This window comes from Danio rerio, chromosome 24 (genome assembly GCF_052040795.2).
Source record: "Danio rerio strain M-AB ecotype USA chromosome 24, GRCz13ab, whole genome shotgun sequence".
Lineage (NCBI taxonomy): Eukaryota > Metazoa > Chordata > Actinopteri > Cypriniformes > Danionidae > Danio > Danio rerio.
Genome location: NC_141044.1, coordinates 31,905,695 through 31,925,794, shown reverse-complemented (window position 1 = coordinate 31,925,794; position 20,100 = coordinate 31,905,695). Strand labels below are relative to the sequence as shown.

The 20,100-nt window shown below is 33.6% G+C and overlaps 1 protein-coding gene and 1 long non-coding RNA gene across 6 annotated transcripts in view; one reads left to right on the top strand and one right to left on the bottom strand.

The window, feature by feature from the left end:
• Nucleotides 1-20,100, bottom strand: part of abca4a (ATP binding cassette subfamily A member 4a) — an 88,940-nt gene that overhangs the window by 52,669 nt on the left and 16,171 nt on the right. For all 4 annotated transcript variants that reach the window (XM_087308933.1, XM_087308934.1, XM_087308935.1 and 1 more), the window contains 3 exon segments: nucleotides 14,984-15,073; nucleotides 4,312-4,552; nucleotides 2,040-2,179 (listed from right to left, as the gene is read on the bottom strand). In XM_087308933.1, coding sequence (XP_087165059.1) covers nucleotides 2,040-2,179; nucleotides 4,312-4,552; nucleotides 14,984-15,073 — 471 coding nt within the window.
• LOC147838071 (uncharacterized) lies at nucleotides 6,929-11,714 on the top strand. 2 transcript variants are annotated; one of them, XR_015525074.1, is made up of 7 exons: nucleotides 6,929-8,417; nucleotides 8,713-8,768; nucleotides 9,166-9,219; nucleotides 9,326-9,447; nucleotides 9,831-9,945; nucleotides 10,601-10,706; nucleotides 11,471-11,714. It is a non-coding gene; the product is annotated as an uncharacterized LOC147838071 (long non-coding RNA). The 2 variants fall into 2 exon arrangements; XR_015525075.1 differs by having other exon boundaries at nucleotides 8,280-8,417; nucleotides 9,329-9,447.

Sequence of the window (20,100 nt, the reverse complement as noted above, 5' to 3'; positions counted from 1 at the left end):
ACTTTAATAAAAACACAGTTTAAAAAAATATTAAATTAGTAATTAAAACTATTGCTTAAAAATGTGTTGAAAAAAATCTCTCCATTTATCAGCACCTGAGAAATATTTGAAAAGAATTACAGGACTAATGATTTCACCTTCAACTGTAGTTAAAAAATGTAGTTAATTACTATTAATTTGGCATGTATGGTTTGTTTCCTTCTTTCCTCTCAACTGCACGTCCTGCTTAAAGAAAATATGGGAATCTGTTTCTTCAGCATTCAATGTCATAGTCAGAGCGATACACTCAGGCTGTGGCAACTGGTCGTCTGCTTCAAGTTTGACCACAGAATGGCTACATTCCCACCAGGAGCAGTTTACAGAGTCCCACAGAAAGCCCTGCTGCATAAATAGAGAAACTGAAGCCCTGTAGAGCTGATCTGATGGGAGCAGAGCCATGGCCCATTGCCCAGGGCAAGCATGTCCACACCTCAGCCTGTCCCACAGACCACTCAAGCCCTCGCCGCCCTCCTTCCCTTTCTCTAGCACCCTTCCACTCTTTCCCAAAGAAAAGATTTCCAAAAAGCTGAAGCACATGAGAGAGACAACAGTGTGGCTTAGTGGTTAAAATATCCTGAAAAGCTGTAGGTGCAATCATCACACAGTAAAAAAAAATGTTGCTGCCTTAATATTTTTTGTTGAATCAAATGAATTTTTCTAGTCATCTCAACTTACATCAATAAAACTGATTAGAAATCTTAAATTAAACTTTAGTTAAAACCTGGTTAACTTATTAAACTGTTGTCTTGAATTTATGTCATTACTATTTTTACAGTATATTGTGGCCTTGATCAAAACTCTTCATGGAGTGGGACTAAATCTGAAATAAATATACAGTAGTGTTTTGTACTGTAAATGATGGAATGTAGCACAGAAAGAGATTATATGTGTGTAAAACGTCATTTTGTGTTAAATACTGATATTACAAATATTACTATGATTTTGGATCATTTACTTGTTGAACATTTTAATGCTTTTGAAATAGGCCATTTATACTTACAAATTAAGGCCACATAGCATTTACAGTTGAAACCAGAAGTTTACATACACTGTATAAAAGGCACATAACCATTTAAAATAAGTCAGATGTCAATGTGACTAGACTTTTTCCTTTTAGATAAGTCAGGATTATCAAATTTGTTTCTGTTTAATAGCAGAATAATGTGAGAGATATTTTTTGAGAAATTGTTATAACTATTATAACTAATAGTATATTATAACTAATATATAATACTATTATAGACGGAACTTGCAACCTTAGTTGGCTAACGATGGTTTTGGGAAACGCATCCCAGTACGGGTCGGTACGCTTTATTTATTATTAATTATTTAGTAGTCTCTTTATTTATTATTTTTTTAAATTTTATATAATTACAGACGTTACAGTGGGCTATTTCACATTATCACTGATCTGCAGCTATAATCAAACCCTGTTCATATAAAGGCTAGTAATTAACATTTATTTATACATAAGTATTTATTATATTAAAGCCTTTGTTTAGTAAGAAGTGCTTCTTATAGGATGTGTGAACTTCAAGCAAAAATAATGTCGACTGCAACTTTCTCGTACACCACACCTACCACCGATTAAGTACCATTTGGTAGTAGAGACAACCCGTCAAGCCTGATAACATACGTGTCAACATTGGGATATGAAAATAAGGGATGTTCAGTTGTTTGAGTAATATAAATGCTAAGATCATGCGGTTAAATGCGTAAATTTATTCACAAAGCACCCAGCCACAAAAAAGCCTGCATTCCTGCTTGCATAACAATATGAATGAGCTAAAGGCAGTCTGCTGGCTCTCATGTGCTCTTAAACACACGTAGCCTCTATGGGAACCCGCCAGTCCTGCGTCATTTCCCCCTCGAGCAAACCTGCTGACACTTCAGCAGCTATACACTGATTTATCTGACAGGCCCGGAGCGAGATTAGCCGTTGCATCATTACGCTGTTGTTCCAGGTGTGTGTAGTCAAAAGAAGAGCTTTTCTCTCTTACGTTTTTAATGATCTGTCTGGCAGCGGGGGAATCGGGAGCGTACAGGATTTTGCCCATCAGGAAAGGCTTGACCGAACGCCACACAATCCTTGTGACCGGATTGGACTCCAAATCCTTCATGAGGTCATTACAGAATGGAGCTGAAAGAAACAGCAGAAACACAAACAATCACACCAGTACCATTCATCTGTGTGGAATTAGAGCGTTTTTATTGTTGAACCTTTTGGTCTTTTGCTCTAAATATTAACTAAAAAAACTGAAAATGACTGAGTTTGTTTTTTTGTTTGAAACTCTTTTAATTTTGATTTTTATGTTTGGAGACTTTTTGACCTCAACTAAGCACTGCAATTCTAAAGCTGTGATTCCAGGAGATTCTTTGGCTACTCAAACCATCCTCATACCAGAGATAAACACAGACAGAAATCTTTTTCCCGCTGATTTACAGCACTTCTAGTTGACTAGAATGTCAACTTATTGCCTTGATGGTGGGAATGGGCATTCTGCTATTTTCTCGAAGCCACTTCTCCATTATGTGAAGCTTAATTACCTTTTGCTTCAAAAAACTAACAAAAAACCCAGCTCTGTTATTTGTTTTTACCAATTGTGATGAATGACTGAGTTATTTTAGTCTGTGTTCAACCTTATATTTACACCCTAATGAAACAGAAGTTCAGGGTTAAACAATCTCCTGTTTCTAATCACGCATTTGTGTAAAAAAAAAACTGAAATATCAGTGAGAATAAACTTCAAAAATAATTTTTTTTTTTTTTTTTTTTGTGTTCCTGGAGATTTGAGTCATGTGTGCATACAGTAACATTCCTAATCTTCTCAACGCGCTGCAGGTGATGCCACCCCCCTTAGATAAACTGTTTAGTTAAATTGTCATGCACACATAAAGTGCAGTGAAAATATAAATACCCCTTTATTAACCATAGGCTGTTAAACAAACAAAAACAGTTTGAGATGATGACGTATGATGTAATCTAGCAACATTTAGTAACTTTTTTGGGCAGAGCTTATCCCCTTTTCGTTTAAAATAGTTGGCAACACTGCACAAATGTAAATATATAAAACATATATATGTTTTATATATATAGTAACATATATATATATATGTATATATATATACATTACTATGATACTATACTATATTTTTAGTGTCTGTGTCTGAGGTTTCTGTCACTAGCACTTCAAAGGTCCAGAAAGGTAGTGAAAATAAATCAGTTTATGAGACTCCATGCTTTTTGTTTAATTCATTGATTAATTAATGCAACGTGTAGTTACATTTTTTGAGAGGTGTGCATCAGCCACGGTGAAGGCTATGCGACCAAGTAAAGGCTGCACTGGACCATACGCTTGTGCTTGACGCAAAAGTATAAATCAGCCTTTAGAGTAAACACTCAAGCACCAAACTGCCTGTCGTAAACACCCACCTTAATCTGACGTAGATAAACAAAGTTGTTTTTACAGTGTTTCTTGCCACAAAACTGTTCTTGGAGCTTTGCATGATTACAATTTAACCACTGATGTCACATGGAATTTTGACAAGGTTTTTGGCACCTGCTCTAGACGTTAAATGTCTCTGCACCATTGCTTTCTATGGAGGATCAGAGAGCTCCGGGGTTTCATCTAAAATATCTTAATTTATGACATACAAAGGTCTCAGTGGATTGGAATTTAATTAATTAATATCAGAATTCTCATTTTTGGGTGGACAGTTTAAACAATGAAGAAATTTTTACAGCAGTTTTATAGAGTTGAAGTCAAAATAATTAATTTTTCCAAATTGTTTTTTTTATTGGAAATTTTTCCAATAAATTTCCAAATTGTGTTTATGAGAGCAAGAGTTTTTTCACAGTATTTCCTATAATATTTGTATAAATTTTTTATTTATTTGTTTTATTTCAGCAAGAATAAATGCAGTTTAAAAAAATAATAAGGTAAATAATATTATTAACCCCCTTAAGCATTATAATTTTTCAATTGTCCACAGAACACTGTTACTTAATGACTTGCCTAATTAACCTAGTTAAGCCTTTAAATATCAGTTTAAGCTGAATACTAGTATCTTTTAAAAAAAATCTAGTAAAATTTGATGTACTGTCATCATGGCAAAGATAAAATAAATCAGTTATTAGAAATGAGTTATTAAAACTATTATGTGTGGAAATGTGTTGAAAAATGCTAATAATTCAGAAGGATTAATAATTCTGACTTCAACTGTATGTATCAAGGATGTCAATATTAGTGGAAGTCACAGTAGTTTACTCACTGGCCGCGTGATCATAGATGTACTTCCCCTCTCCTCTTGTGCTGTTAATGCCCAGAAAGGCTTTGTAGTTGTTATCCTCGTACCAGTTAAAGGAGGTGACCCTGGAAAAGGCCCCTTCCGTATATCCGCAGAATAAGCTGGAAGTGGCAGACATGAGCTGGCTGAAAGACGGGCCTTCATAGGATTGAAAAAGTGGAGAAACCAACTGCAGCAGGTCTTTAGAGCTCGGTCTGTTAAAGAGCTGTTGATAAAAATAAAAAAAGAGTTGAAATGAACACTTTAATTAAACTAAAATTATTATCACAACACTTTAAAAACATTTGAAACAAAATAATGTTTCTTGGACAAACTGACTGCTTCACTTCCCTTAATGCAATGCATCTCACAGTGTTTTATTTTGCATTGGCTTTTTACACTCTTAAGGTACTGATAGCAATTGACTTGCATTTTATGAATTGCTAAGTTACCAAGTTTCAGTTAATAAACCTAATTGTGTTTGTTTTGCTAGTTAACTGAACGAATTTGTTTACAACATAAATGTTTATTTGGTAACAATTTACTTGAAGGGGTGTTCATAAGCAAAGATTACATTATTTGTTATTACAGTTTGACATAAATACATCACAACCTGTTTTAGTCTTTGTCTTGACAACTTGACATAACCAAGACAACAAAACTTCTGTCATAAGCATGTTTGTCATAAAGCCATTATAAATTTATTTATTCATTCTCTGCTTAGTTCCTTTATCAATCTGGGGTCGCCACAGTGGAATGAACCGCCAACTTATCCAGCATTTGTTTTACGCAGCAGATGCCTTTCTAGCTACAACCCATCACTGAGTAACACCCATAAACTCACATTCACACACCAACAGTATGGACAATTTAGTCCAGACAGAATGACTTACAGCTGATAAAGCGATAAGAGTTCACTTTTAGCTTCACCAAAAATGCTCCTGATGTTATTTATAGAGGAAAATGAATTTCCAATCAAATTTCCAGTCAAAAGGCAAAGCAAACTTCTTGGCACCGAAACTAAAATCCCTCCGGGTGGGAAGCTCTATTATCCTCCGAACTAAAACACATGAAAGCTTGCAGATAGCGGACAGATAATCTGAGCCTCTGGAGTGCACAAATACAACAGCAGGTGAAGAGAGAGAGAAAACACAGTGTCTGATAACAGCAGTCTCTCCACCAGCAACTGATGCACATTGACTATTTTTCCTGCACACAAGGTAGGGCCCTGTGATTTCTGGGATGCAGAAAATGAGGCTAAAATTATGGAATACAGTTATAAAAAATAATTAGCTGTATAATGTGGAATGTATTATAACATTCTGAATGAATTATAACATTCTGAAGCCATTAATCAGCTGTACACCTAATCAAATCATAAAGTGGACTATTAAACCACTATATTTGACTACTATATTACATTTAAATATATTGTGCATAGAATGAACACAACTTGTCAAAATAAAAGTTCAGTTAACCAAAAAACTATTTTTCTAGAGTAGATTTTTCTCATGAAAGTCATAGAAACAGTATCAGTTGTCAATAATTTACCAATAACGCCTTTATTTTTTCACATTTTAGATTTTAACAGGAATGATAATAATAAAAATAATAATAATAATAATAATAATAATAATAATAATAATAATAATAATTAATTCATTTATTCATTCATTCATTCATTCGTTCATTTTCTTTTCGGCTTAGTCCCTTTATTAATCTCAGGTCGCCACAGCAGAATGAACCGCCAACTTATCCAGCACGATTTCGCAGCGGATGCCCTTCCAGCCGCAACCCATCTCTGGGAAATTATTATATTATATTATATTATATTATATTATATTATATTATATTATATTATATTATATTATATTATATTATAATATATTATATTATATTATATTATATTATATTATTTTGAGAAAAAAGTTTATCATGGGATACATAGTAATTATCTTTAGAAACTCTCAATAAATTGTTAGAAATTTTTATTATTTCAGTTAAAAGAATCAGCCGTTTTATTACTATAACATTTTATAATCATTACAAATTAAAAAAATGGAATCCTGAAAAATGTACATGAAAAAAATATCTAAAAATAAACCATTTTAAATAAATAAACCTGACTTATTAGTGGCTTAAAAAACACATTATTTTAGAGACATGTGACATGTGGAGTTTTTCATCACATTAGTCTTGGCACATCTGTCCCAGCGGCACAAGGAGAATGATGGAAAAGGAATTCGGAAAATGAGTAACTGGCGTCGAGTCTCTCATCCGGGCGACAGACTAAAAAAACTCACCCCACAGGAAGACCCTCAGTGCAGAAACACACTGACACCATTTCACAAGACAAACACTGACATTTACTGTCTGCGATGCACATCCTACACAAAACACCCTCACCTGTACATTAACCATATAAACATGAGCAGAGAAGACTGTAAAAATAAAGTGTTTATGGTTCAACATTAAGATCTTTTGCTCAAAATATGAATAGAATTATATAGACGAAGCTTGAGTTTGTTTTTGAATGAAAGTAGAGGCTTTTTGTAAACCCTTTCAAACTGTAAGCAATGTGGACAACTAGTTTTGGAAGACTTACACTGTAAACGATTTCTGTTGTTTTCACAGTATTATACTGCATTTCTCAACAGTTTTTTACTGTATAAGCTGTGCACAGTGTGTTACTGTATATATTGTTGTTTTCACAGTATAATAATGTATTTTCAACTTTTCTATACTGTGAACATGGTTAACAGTATGTTACTGTAGATTTTATAATGAATTTTGGGGAAAAATCAGTTACTGTGCATCTAAATACAGTACTGCAAATGACCAAGAACAACTCCACACACACTATATATTATGATTATTATGTTTATTTATTTTTAGACAAATAATTTTGTGAAGTAAATAACCTAACCAGTTTCTTCAGACTGTTCAGTGCATTAAACTGTCCCCTGGTTTTCCATTTTTGGGTGCACTTTATAAGGCAACATGGAAATATTAAATAATATTTAATAAACATAACTTTGTGCTAAACCAAAACGTAAATTGGAACAAAAATAAATTGATTCACGTAACCAAAGACTGTTAAACACACAAAATGATTTTAAAGTCAGCTTAAATGTCAGAGTGACCAACCTGCTTTAGACGGATTCAAGAATATTGGGCACCCATGGGCCACCGTAGAGGTCACATTTCTCCGCATTTTCAAAACAACATTTTAAAAAATCTTAATAAATAAACCACAGAATTGAGTTTAAAACAACTACATTCTCGCATGAAAAACGGTTAAAACTTTATTTCATAACACATTTATTATCTAGTCATCGAAGACAGGGGATGTCTCAATAATGTCTAGGCCGATTAAAGCATGAGGTTTGCCGGATACATAGTGATGGAGCGCCGTCATCCCCTGGAGGTCAGAATCTCCCCTATCGGCAAAGCACACTTAAAATTAAACATGATATCTAAAAACAAACCACAGATTTGAGTTTGGAAGAGCTACATTCTCGCATGAAAAACAGTTAAAACTTCATTTCGTGACATATTAAACGCAATATTTATGATATGATCTGGCTTTTCTCATCCGCCATTACGTTATATTTGCTTGTTGGTGTGAAATGAACTCTGGGAGAAAAAAATATTAATTCTCAAAACACTTCAAGCGAACCTTATTCTTATTGTTAAAGTCAGATATATGTAATATTTTCGCTGGTAAAGTGAGAAGAAAAAAACAATATTACTATTTTATCAATATCACGTTTGCACTGGTTCGGTTCAGCACACAAACGACACCGAATCGGATTGAACCGTTTGCTCGGGAATTATTTTATCACACGTGTTTACAAGCACATTATGTGTATAAATGTGTGTGGCCGAGCAGTATAACGAAATAGTAATGACTGTTGTGTCTTACAATAATATACAAAAAGGAATCGGTTTTAGGCGGATTCGACTCTTTACTGTTCTAAGGAGCCGATTCATAAAGCCGAGCCGACTCGATTCGACCTTCACCAGGCAAGCAACGGCTCTCCTAATTTGAAATCCACCTGTCGCCTTTTCTTCCAGTGAATTAATCCTCGGTAAGTGTTTAAAAGTTAAATTCTGTTCGTTAAAGGATTGTTTTGTGTATATTTACGTGTAGTGTGGGTGTAATTTAAAATAATTAACCAAGTTACTTTAGTTGTACTGTAAGTTAGGTACTTATGTCACGTTATTCGACGCCAGACCGTGTTTGTAGTGTTTGCGAGGTATTAGATAAGGTAATTACAGTGAGTTTATCTTGAGTGAGTTTTTGACCATAGTAACGTTAAGTTACCTGAAAAAAAACGTAACTTTTACTTGGGGTTAACTGCATTAATGAATTCTCTATTTCAGCACAACACTGAGATGAAGGCAAAGTCACCATGAAAAGTTAAACGTTTAACGTTAAGGTAAGCTCTGGTCTTCATGTGGTCATTATGACTAAGTTATCATTATGGTTAAATTTGTAAACTGTAAGTTAGTTATTCAAACTAAACTCACAATGAAAGTCTAACTGTTTTATTAAATTGAGCTGATAATAAAATTCAGTTGATGTCTTTTAAGCTAACGTTAATATTAACATAATTCATATTAAATGTCTATTTCTCACTGGTTAATGAGCTTATTGTATAACGTTATTGTGTCATTAATTGTACATTTTATTTTTGGTGTTCAGGTGTAGGGAATGATTTGTATACAAATTTATTTGAACCCCATACAGATTTGTATGGTTGTACCATAGATTTAGATTATTAAATGTTAAGTCTTATTTTACTCTTATTATATTTATCTTTTTTGCACCTTTAGCAATTGATGCTGAAAAACTGATGCTACCAATCACTCCTCACTTGATTATTCAAGGTAATGTTGATGTCTTCCTTATTTTTATTAGATTTTGAAATGTCAAGTTGCTCACAGATTTGTTGTGAGGAGTTTCATGTACAACCTCTTTTTCTTCTTCTTCCAGTAGCGACGCAGTGGCACAGTAGGTAGTGCTGTCACCTCACAGCAAGAAGGTTGCTGGTTCGAGCCTCGGCTGGGTCAGTTGGCTGAATACAATGGCATAATGATTCTGCTTGCTCACAGGAGGTACTTGATTTAGTTTTCCTCAAGTGATACATCAGTTTTTATGAGTAATGCGTGACACTTGAATTGAAGGGACAGTTCACCCAAAAATGAAAATAATGGCATCTTTGGCATCCTCCACTTGTTTCAAAATAGTTCGATTTTTTTTTTTTGTTCCATTGAACACAAACTCATTTTTTTTTTTAAAGAAATTTGGTTCAAATATGGATGTCAATAGTTTCTGGTTTCTAACATTCTTCAAAATATCTGCTTTAGTGTTCAACAGAAATTTAAATGGATTTAAAACACATGGAGTAATGGTGGCAGAAAAGTAAACTATCCTTTTAAATATTTTATTCTGAGACTTATTTATATGTGTCTTGTCTTTTGCCATATTGTCTTTCTAGCTCAGATTGTGATGGACCTGGAATGTGACACCAGTTACTCTTAAGTCAAGAACCAAATAAAGCACAGATGTGGAGGGATCTGCAACTAAACTAACTGGAGGAAAGGAACCTTTAGGTAAAAACACCTGCTTTATTTAGATCTGAAGTATTTTATTTGGCATAGAGTATTATTTTTTTATTCTTATTCTAATTTTATGTTATGTATATACTGAATATAAGTCATTTAAATTTCACAAATGATTGAATATATAATATCATCTAGATGTCTTATTTTTTATTGTCTTAAACATTGGTGCTCAACCCTGTTCCTGGAGATCGACCTTTCTGCAGAGTTTAGCTCCAACCCTGATCAAACGCAACTAAACAAACTAAATAGTATCTGAAGGAGCACTTGGTAAATAAAGACAGGTGTTCTTGACCAAGGTTGCAGGTAAGCTCTGCGGAAAGGTAGATCTCCAGGAACAGGGTTGAGCACCCCTGATCTAAATGCTCAAAAATGCTGTTTCAGAGGTGAGGTTGGATGTAGTTCAGAAATAGATTCATTAGGATCAATGCTTAAAGTAAATGTTTACTTCTCTCTGTAGACCAAACATGCTTAGTATCCCACACATTTTAATGAATTATTTATTTTGGTTACTTTTACATCTATATATGGGTAAGCAAGTATTTAATAAATAAAATTATTTTAAACCACTTAACCAAATGACTCTATTACCCTAGCTTCTGGGAAAAAAACATGTAAAATAACAGATTTTTTTTTTTTTTTTCAGTGTGGGTGATCATACTACCTTGATGTCTAACAAAGACTGCTCAAGAGCTCATTTGATGGCACATATTCTGTCCTGTCTACATCTCTGACGAAGTGCTTCGACATCAGTGAGTAATAAATCTTCATATTATCATGCATTAAGGATTTCTGTAAGCCTATCTTTAATGTTAGTTTGTAATCAGCAGTGACTGTTTTAAAATTTGGTATTTAAATTATTCTTAAAGTTTTACTGATGCTGTGCACAGTAACGTTATGATGATTTAATTTGAGGAAATGTCACTGGAGAGGTGTAATAATATTTATTTGTCTCACTGACATGCCATCACTGCATATTAAAATACAGTAATACGAATTGACCGCAAAATATTATCACAAACATTTCATGTAATAGACTGCTTGACTACTCTTCATTTCTTTGCTCAACTTTAACACATTTGATCGTGTCGCTGCACCTCTCGGCAGATTTTGCCAAAAATGAATGCTTAGTGATTACTTTGTTTTATGCGAACCAAATGTCAGTAACTCATCATTAGCATTTTTTTTTTTAAACCACCCATGGCTTTCATGTTCTCTAACGTAATCTTGTCTGTAAGTTAGAAGTAGATTTTCACATGTTAAAAGCCTAAAAGTACTTGATTAACATTAGTCACGTTAAATTAATTATTTTATTTATTTATTTATTTTAAATATGTAGCCTCTTAAGGTCAGAATTAACTGTGTTCACCCCTCTTAAATTCGTGGAAGCGCTAGTGTGGTCATGGAATCAGATATTCAAGCTATACAGTCAGACATTAAGTTAAGATGAGACTAGTGATTAGACTATGTGATTAGTTTTTACTCCAGTGATTGATTTTGCTTGTCGTTTTTGCAGGATCATCAGAAGTGCTCCTGCCCTTTTTCACTGTCCCTTTTCCACAACATCATTTGGCCTTCATCATTTCGTGTCTTGTAGCAGTATTTTCATCTGTTTTTAAAATTGTAATACTTTTTGATGCATTAATTGTTGACTGGTTTTACTGATCAATTTTTCATTAGTGTTCTGTTGCTGTGTTATATTGAATAATTGCTACTGTTTCAGTATGGTTTACACAATAAACGTTTATTGTGAAGTTTAAGTTTCAGATTCTTTATTTTTCTTGTATTTCTTGAACAGTTAAAATAACATTTGTGCAATTTTTGAACTTTTTTTGCTCATTATAAAGTAGCACTGTTAAATACAATAAAATAACATTTAATAACTGTAAAATACTATACAGTAATAATGAAAGTAACGTTAAAATACCGTAGATCTGCATGGTAAAAATGTACAGTAAAATACTGTTTTCAGTTTTGCAGTATGTGTATTACTACTGTAATTGGTGTTACAGTATAAAAAGAAAACAGTAAAATGATGTATTACATTTTACAGTAAATCTAATACTAAAGTAATTAGTATTACAGTAATGTTACTGTTTTATGAAATACAGCAGCTACTGGATAATTGTTGCCAGTAACTTACTGTTAATTTAACAAGAAATCGTTTACAGTGTACTTCTCAAGTTCTTTTGTTTGACGCTTTGGTCTGTTGCTAAAATATAAACAAAACCTCTTCTCTCAAAAGTTTTTTCAATCTTAATGTGAAGCAAATCTTTTCGAAGTTTGAACAAATAAAATAAAATAAAAATCCCAAATGTGAATTAGGTGTATTAGTTGTTAGAGAGGTTATAAGTTGTTCGAGAGGCTCACTGCAGTATTGGTAACCTAGTAACCAACAATACACAAGGCACCATCTGAGGAGAATGTGTTTCCAAATGTCTTTCCATCTCCCATTATTCCAGTTCAGTTTTTTCCGCACAAGTCCAAAACATCCTCGCTTGAGTGTTATTTTTGCAAATACATTTCCGAAAAGGTGGCATTTCCACCCCTCATTTCTCATGCAATACTTCAAATGGTGCTTTATGGTGATATAACTCCAGATACTGAGAATATACAATTGCAACATTGAGACAGCACAGTTTCAATTGGCTACGAAAAACAAAACAAAACATTGTTGTCCAATACGTAATTGACTAATTGATTAGCCTAACTTAGTTAACCTCATTAACCTGGTTAAGCCTTTAAATGGCACTTTAAGCTGAATACTATCTTGTGAAACAAAAGAAAATAGAAGACGAAACAAATCAGCTATTAGAAATCAGTTATTAAAACTATCATATAAAAAAACACTCTCTGTTAAACTTATAATTATACAAGTTAAGCATATGAGAAAAATATTTTTGATATTTCCATTTATATTTTACATTTCTTTTAGCACACCTTGGTGACTAAGCACATTAAATGTTTCACAGGGGTATAAAAATACGGTAAAACACAGCCCAAGCTCACTCAGCCATTCATCACAATGGGTAAAAGCAAAGAATAGAGCTGTGGTTTTATTATCAACAGGGCTTCACATTAACACCCGCCAACCCGCCAAATGCGGGTAGATTTCAGCTTTGGCGGGTAAGACAGCCGCTCCCACTAGCCACTTTGGCAGGTTGGAAATAATTTTTACATTGTAGTTTTCTTAAAGCAGGGTTTGACTCGACAATAAGGATGGCCCAATATGCGTGGAAATGTGATCTTAGAATCGAGAAACAGCACGACTGAAAACAACTGTGTTCGCGCGAGACAAAGGAGGGGAATACAGTATGAGAGGATGATTACTCGCGCGCACGGGTGATGTGATGCGCGCGACTTTAAAGCGCGCGCGCTCCCGTTTACTTGCGCTTTTTCCGTTCACTTGCGTTCGGTTCTCTTTGAAAAAAACTAGAAAAAAAAAACAATGCTCGTGTACCCACAGTCCTGCTGCTTTTAAGAGCTCAAGATTGAAATATATATATATACATACATATACATATATACATACATGGTGTATATATATATATATATATATATATATATATATATATATATATATATATATATATATATATATATATATATATATATATATATATATATATATATATATTTGTGCAACAGCAGCAGTCACTGCTTTCGTTTTAATTAGTCTCAGAGTCAGGCATGTGATCATCCTTTCACTATCACTCGTGGTATTTTACCTGCTTTCTTTTGCTTACAGTTATTTTTGTTAATATAGTTTAATTATCATCCTTTACAATAACATTTCTTTAATATGAGATTAACCAACCATTTGTGTGTAGTAACTGCTGATCTGGGACAACACAACATCTAAATCAAGTCATTTTAGCATATCAAAGTCACATTTATTTATATAAAATATATTTTCCAAACAACAAAATTGTGGCTAGTGAAAATGGCAAGTGGCTAGTAATGTTGGAAATCTATTAGCCGCAGTGGCTGGTGATCAAAAAAGTTAATGTAAAGCCCTGATTATCAATGATAGTTGAGCTTTACAAAATAGAAAGTGGCTTCAAGTGAATAGCAGAAACACTGTGACAATGCCCATTTCCACATTAAGGGTAATCTTAAAGATGTTCCTGTCAACTTGAAGTGTTATGAATCAGCCCAGCAGGCACATGACGTCAACATGACGTTAGATTGACGTTGTACCCCAACGTTGGGGGGCGTTGCATTTTGTTTGAAAATGAAAATCAGGTTGACATAAGAACCCAGCTTCAGATCAACGTCAATGTTCAACCAAAAATCAACCAAATATCAACATTGTTTGGACGTCTACCATTATGACGTCTATCAGATGTGTGATTTTGGTTGCCATATCTGACAAATAAATGTCAATACTTGATGTCAATATGATATTGGTTTAAGATGTTGGCTTGACGTTGGCTTTTGGTCACTTACCAACACAACCTAAAATCAACCAAAGATCAACGTCACCTGACATCTTTATTGATCTTTAAAGCTACATTGTCCTTTAACGCTGGCTAGACATTGAATTTTGGTTATCTGACATCACAACCTAAATCTAATCTAATATTAACATGTCATGATGTTGTGTGCATGCTGGAAGCCTTAAGACATGAGACGTGCCCACAAGTTTAGTATAGTAGATGTTAATTTGATCAAAAAGCCAACAAAACTTCAATCCAACATCATCACAAACCCCTTGACAGAGTTTTTTTTCAAGCCTCTATTTTCACCCCCCAAAAAACAAACATCTTTAATTTTTTGTTAATATTTAGGAGCAAACAATATGGACATTTTTTTTCACTATACCTTCTTTTATCATATATACTAAGTCTTCCAGAATCAGTACAGTCAGTTTAAAGTGGCAATCGGACTCAGCAGTGGCTGAAATTAGCTTCAACGGACACGCACATGATATCTCTTATGTTTGCGTAAAAAAAACAAAACAAAGGAAACCGTGATTTCCTGATAGCTAAAAATACCGTTGAACTCCTGAAGGGCTTCAATTACGCACCGCTTTCAGCTTGTCAGAGACATCAGGCAGTAGCCGAGCCCAGAAGTGCAGGTCAAGTCCATTAGAGTAGCTGTCCAGAACTAGAGGAAGCTGGAAATGAGAAAAGAAGAGGAAATGAGACTTATATAGAGATTATATTAGTCAAGGAAAACGTATAGACAGAGAGATGTACAGTTCATGGAGTACATTAACAGTAATGTCAATGCATGCAAGAACACTGAAGTGTTTTTTAATCTGCTGGATGTTTTTAAGGGGACATTTTCAGTTAAACTAATCTAAAATGGTTACAATTTAAGTCACAAAATGGTGGCTTTTTGATAAAATTCTTGAGTTATACACTGTAATTGCTGGGTTTCATGGAATGAATTTGTGTTGGGGCAACATGAAGGAATCAAGTTAACCTAATAGTTTTTACAAATTTAAGTGGATTGAACATAAAATAATTGTCCCCCCAAAAAAACTCAAGAATTGTGTTGTGTAAGCTGATTTTAAATAAGTAGTTTGAGCAAGCAACAAACATCATTTTGTGAGTGTAAAGTGATCTGTGATTTACTGCAGAATTGGTTTAGTATTAATTTACTAACATAGTTTTTATTAATTGATTGAATCATAGTTTTTTGCATATTTAATTTTACTAACGTTTTAGTTTAAGTCATTTTTTAGTCATTTTTATTAGTTTTATTTAAAATGTCTACATAGTTTTTATACTTTTTTGGGTTGTTTTAGTTATACTTTACTGCATTGATTACTAAAGTATCCAAATCAATTTCAGCTAATGTTGCAGAGCAGGATTCGGGAAATGCGTGTGCATTTCTTCCTGTCTTTTGAGACGTAACACTTCCAGAAACAATCTTTCTTCAGGGTCTTCCCCCAAAAAAAAACAATTTACAATGAATCCTGTGGGACCAGGTTCAGGAAATGATGATGATGAGTGTGTGTGTGTGCGCGCGCGTGTAGAAACAATCTAAAATCTGAGACATCCTTCCTATCAGCCTTTCTCTCCATCTCCCAATCTGAATAACTTGCTTTTAATGTGTTTTATATTCTATATGGGACTCTTTAAGTTATTTTTTTTATACTGTTTATATCTTTTTAATTATATTAAAAACCTGTTATTCGTTGTCAAGAATTACAATGTTATACAGGTCAAAAAAATATCCTATTTTCAGCAATAAATGATTTATTGTCAAAATAATGTCATTTTTTTCAATTATGTGTTACTTTGTAAAGGAAATATTTATTTTTTATTTTACTTCCGCTAACATTTTAATTATTTTATTTTATTTATAAAAGCCCTAATAGTAATTTTCCTAATTCTATAACATAAAATTGTATTAAAAAATACAATTTTGCCTTTAAACTAATGTATGTAAGATACAGGAAATAATATCACTGTTCACTAATTTGAACTAAAGTACTGAAAGTTATGTTTGTCATCGCAAGAAAAATTTTCATCTAAAAGGTTCTTACTCTAATAGTGGTGTAATGTAATGTGTATTTATATAGCGCATTTATTATGTATGGCCATACACCCAAAGCGCTTCACAATCCTAATCGGGGGTCTCTCCACACCACCCCACAATAAAATTTCATGATTAAACAAAATGAAAACAGCACTAGTGTTATATTATACAGTGCATCTGGAAAGTATTCATAGCGCTTCAGTTTTTCCACATGTTTTTATGTTATAGCCTTATTCTAAAATGGATAAAATTCATTTATTTCCTCAAAATTCTACACACAACACCCCATAATGACAATGTGGAAAAATATTTTGAAATTGTTGCAAATTGTTTAAAAATAAAATACCTGAAAAAATCACATGAACATAAGTAAACAGCCTTTGCACAATACTTTGTTGATGTACTTTTGGTAGCAATTACAGCCTCAAGTCTTTTAAAATATGTTGCCACAAGCTTGGCACACCTGCCTTTAAGAATTTTTGCCCATTCCTTTTTGCAGTACCTCTCAAGCTCTCTCAGGTTGGATGGGAAGTGACGGTGTACAGCCATTTTTAGATCTCTCCAGAGATTTTCAATAGGATTTAGTTATGGGCTCTGGCTGGGCCACTCAAGGACATTTACAGAGTTGTTGTGAAGCTGCTGGAAGATGACCCGTTATCCCAGTCTGAGTTCAAGAGCACTCTGAAGCAGTTTTTTATTCAGGATGTCTCTGTACATTGCTGCATTCATCTTTCCCTCTATCCTGACTAGTCTTCCAGATCCTGCTGCTGAAAAACATCCCCACAGCATGATGCTGCCACCACCATGCTTCACTGTAGGGATGGTATTAGCCTGGTGATAAGTGGTGCCTGGTTTTCTCCAAACGTAACGCCTGGCATTCACTCCAAAGAGCTCAATTTTAGTCTAATCAGACCAGAGAATTTTGTTTCTTATGGTCTGAGAGTCCTTCAGGTGCCTTTTGGCAAATTCCAGGCGGGGAGTGGCTTCCGTCTGGCCACTCTACAATACAGGCCTGAATGGTTGGATTGCTGCACAGATGGTTGTCCTTCTGTAATGATCTCCTCTCTCAACAGAAGAACGCTGGAGCTCAAACAAAGTGACCATAGGGATATTGATCACCTCCCTTACTAAGGCCCTTTTCCCCTGATCACTCAGCTTAGATGGCCGGCCAGCTCTAGGAAGAGTCCTGGTGGTTCCAAACATCTTCCACTTACGGATGATGGAGGCCACTGTGCTCATTGAAACTTTCAGAGCAGCAGAAATTTTTCAGTAACCTTCCTCAGCCTTGTGCCTCAAGACAATCCTGTCTCGGAGGTCTACAGACAATTCCTTTGTCTTCATGCTTGGTTTGTGCTTTGACATGCACTGTCAACCCTGGGAACTTATCATGTCCAATCAACTGAATTTACCACACGTGAACTCCAATTAAGCTGCTGAAACATCTCAAGAATGATCAGAGGAAACAGAATGTACCTGAGCTCAATTTAAAGCTTCACGGCAAAGGCTGTCAATACTTCTGTACATGTGATTTTTCAGGTTTTTTATTTTTTAAAGCTTGCAACAAATTCAAATTATGGGCTATTGTGTGTAAAATATTGAGGAAATAAATGAATTTCATAAATTTTGGAACAAGGCTGTAACATAAAAAAATGTGGAAAAATTAAAGCGCTATGAATACTTTCCGGATACACTGTATGTCAACTCTGTTACTTCTATCATTGTTGTTACTTTACTTTTTTTCCCATGAAAACTAAACAATGATAGTAACTTGTGTTTGGCAAGCACTTAAAGTATTAAAACTGTGCCCAAAATAATAGAACTAACACAAGTTGTAAACTACTGCAATATAAATGTACATTACATTACACCAGTTAAACTGCATAGATTTAACCCAATATTCCTGATGGTTGTACAAAACGGAATGAACAAGTGGGAACCTTTTATCGTTGTGTAAATGCAATGAGATCCAAACATTTTGGAAAGAGATCCTTATCATGAATTAATTGAAGAAAATATACAGTACAATTGGTTCTCAAATTATGTTTATTTTATTTATACCCTGTACACCTGTATCTGAACACAAGCAAATGCAAACTACTAGATTTTTGTTTACTCCAAGCAAAGTTATTGCTTTAAATTGAAAAAAAAAAAGATCCTGTGGCCAGTAGATTGAAGAAATGACTAGCAATCTTGCTCTGATAGACACTGCTAAAGGAAAATTACAGGATTTTAATAAAATATGGACCCCTTTTCAACACTTTCTTAACCAGGTGGACCATGCAACATTTTTTTATGTTTGAGCTTTCAAACTCTTGTTGGTGTCTTATCATATTATTCAGATGTCTTGGATTTTAGCAAAATTTAACACATTTGTTTAACCAGCAAATGACAAACTTTCCCACACTGGAAAAATGTGAAATGCAATATATGAAAATATGTAATAACATTGTTATTATTTATTTATTGTTTTGAAATGATAAAGTTTTAATTAAGGTAAATTATTTATATATTAATTTCAACTTTTCAATAATTTGTTAGACTCCTATTGTTTTAATATTTCATAATAAGCTTTTTTATTTTTACTTATTATTATTTATTCATATATTTGTAATGTATTTTGTTCTATACTTCAAACTAAACCCAATAAATATATTTTGATATATTAAAGTATTAAAACTAAAAGATTTCATCATAAAATTCGAAAAAGTATTTCTGTTAGTAAACCTTTTTTTTCACTTAAATTTATAGACTCATATGGCACTCAGAGACAAGAATAGTCATCATATTTACAGTTTGCAAGTGTAAGATGCTAACAACATGAGTGGCTTTGGCTAAAAGTGTCCAGCAAGTGAATGAACAATGGAAAGGATAAAGTCCAGTGTGTCAGAGTTATTATTTAAAGCTCTGTGAGGGTTTAGTCTAGCAGGGGAGTGTGGACTGTAAGCTCATTACTGAAATATAGGCCAGTTCTGCTGCTGACGGGGTGATTCAGGCTAGAGGCTCTCTGTCCTTCCCCAAGCTCATCTGGAAACCACAAACCAACAGCAACAAACTGGAAGGGTGAGTGGGACTCAACCGGGCAAAAATGTAGGATGTGACATCAAACAGGGAAGTACAGTAATTAATCATCATTCTTCCTTTTTTAGGATTTTTTAGGAGTTTGGAATTTAAAAAAATTATAGTAAGATGTGATGACGAGCTAATAAACTTCTTTTTTTCACAATCAATTAAACTAATACATTTTGAAACTAAAACTAGAAGTTATGTTACATATATAATATAATTTAGTATATATTAGTATTAGTATACAGTTGAAGTCAGAATTATTAGCCCCCTGAAATATTAGCCCCCTTGTATATTTTTTCCCCAATTTCTGTTTAACAGAGAGAAGATTTTCCAACATATTTCTAAACATAATAGTTTTAATAACTTATTTCTAATAACTGATTTCTTTCATAATATTTTACTAGACATTTTTCAATACACTAGTATTCAGCCAAAAGGGCAATTTAAAGGCTTAACTAGGTTAATTAGGCAGTGTAGGGTGATTATGCAAGTCTTTGTATAACGATGGTTTGTTCTGTAGACTATCAAAACAATATGTAGCTTAAGGGTAATAATATTTAAAAAATAAAAACTGCTTTTATTCTAGCC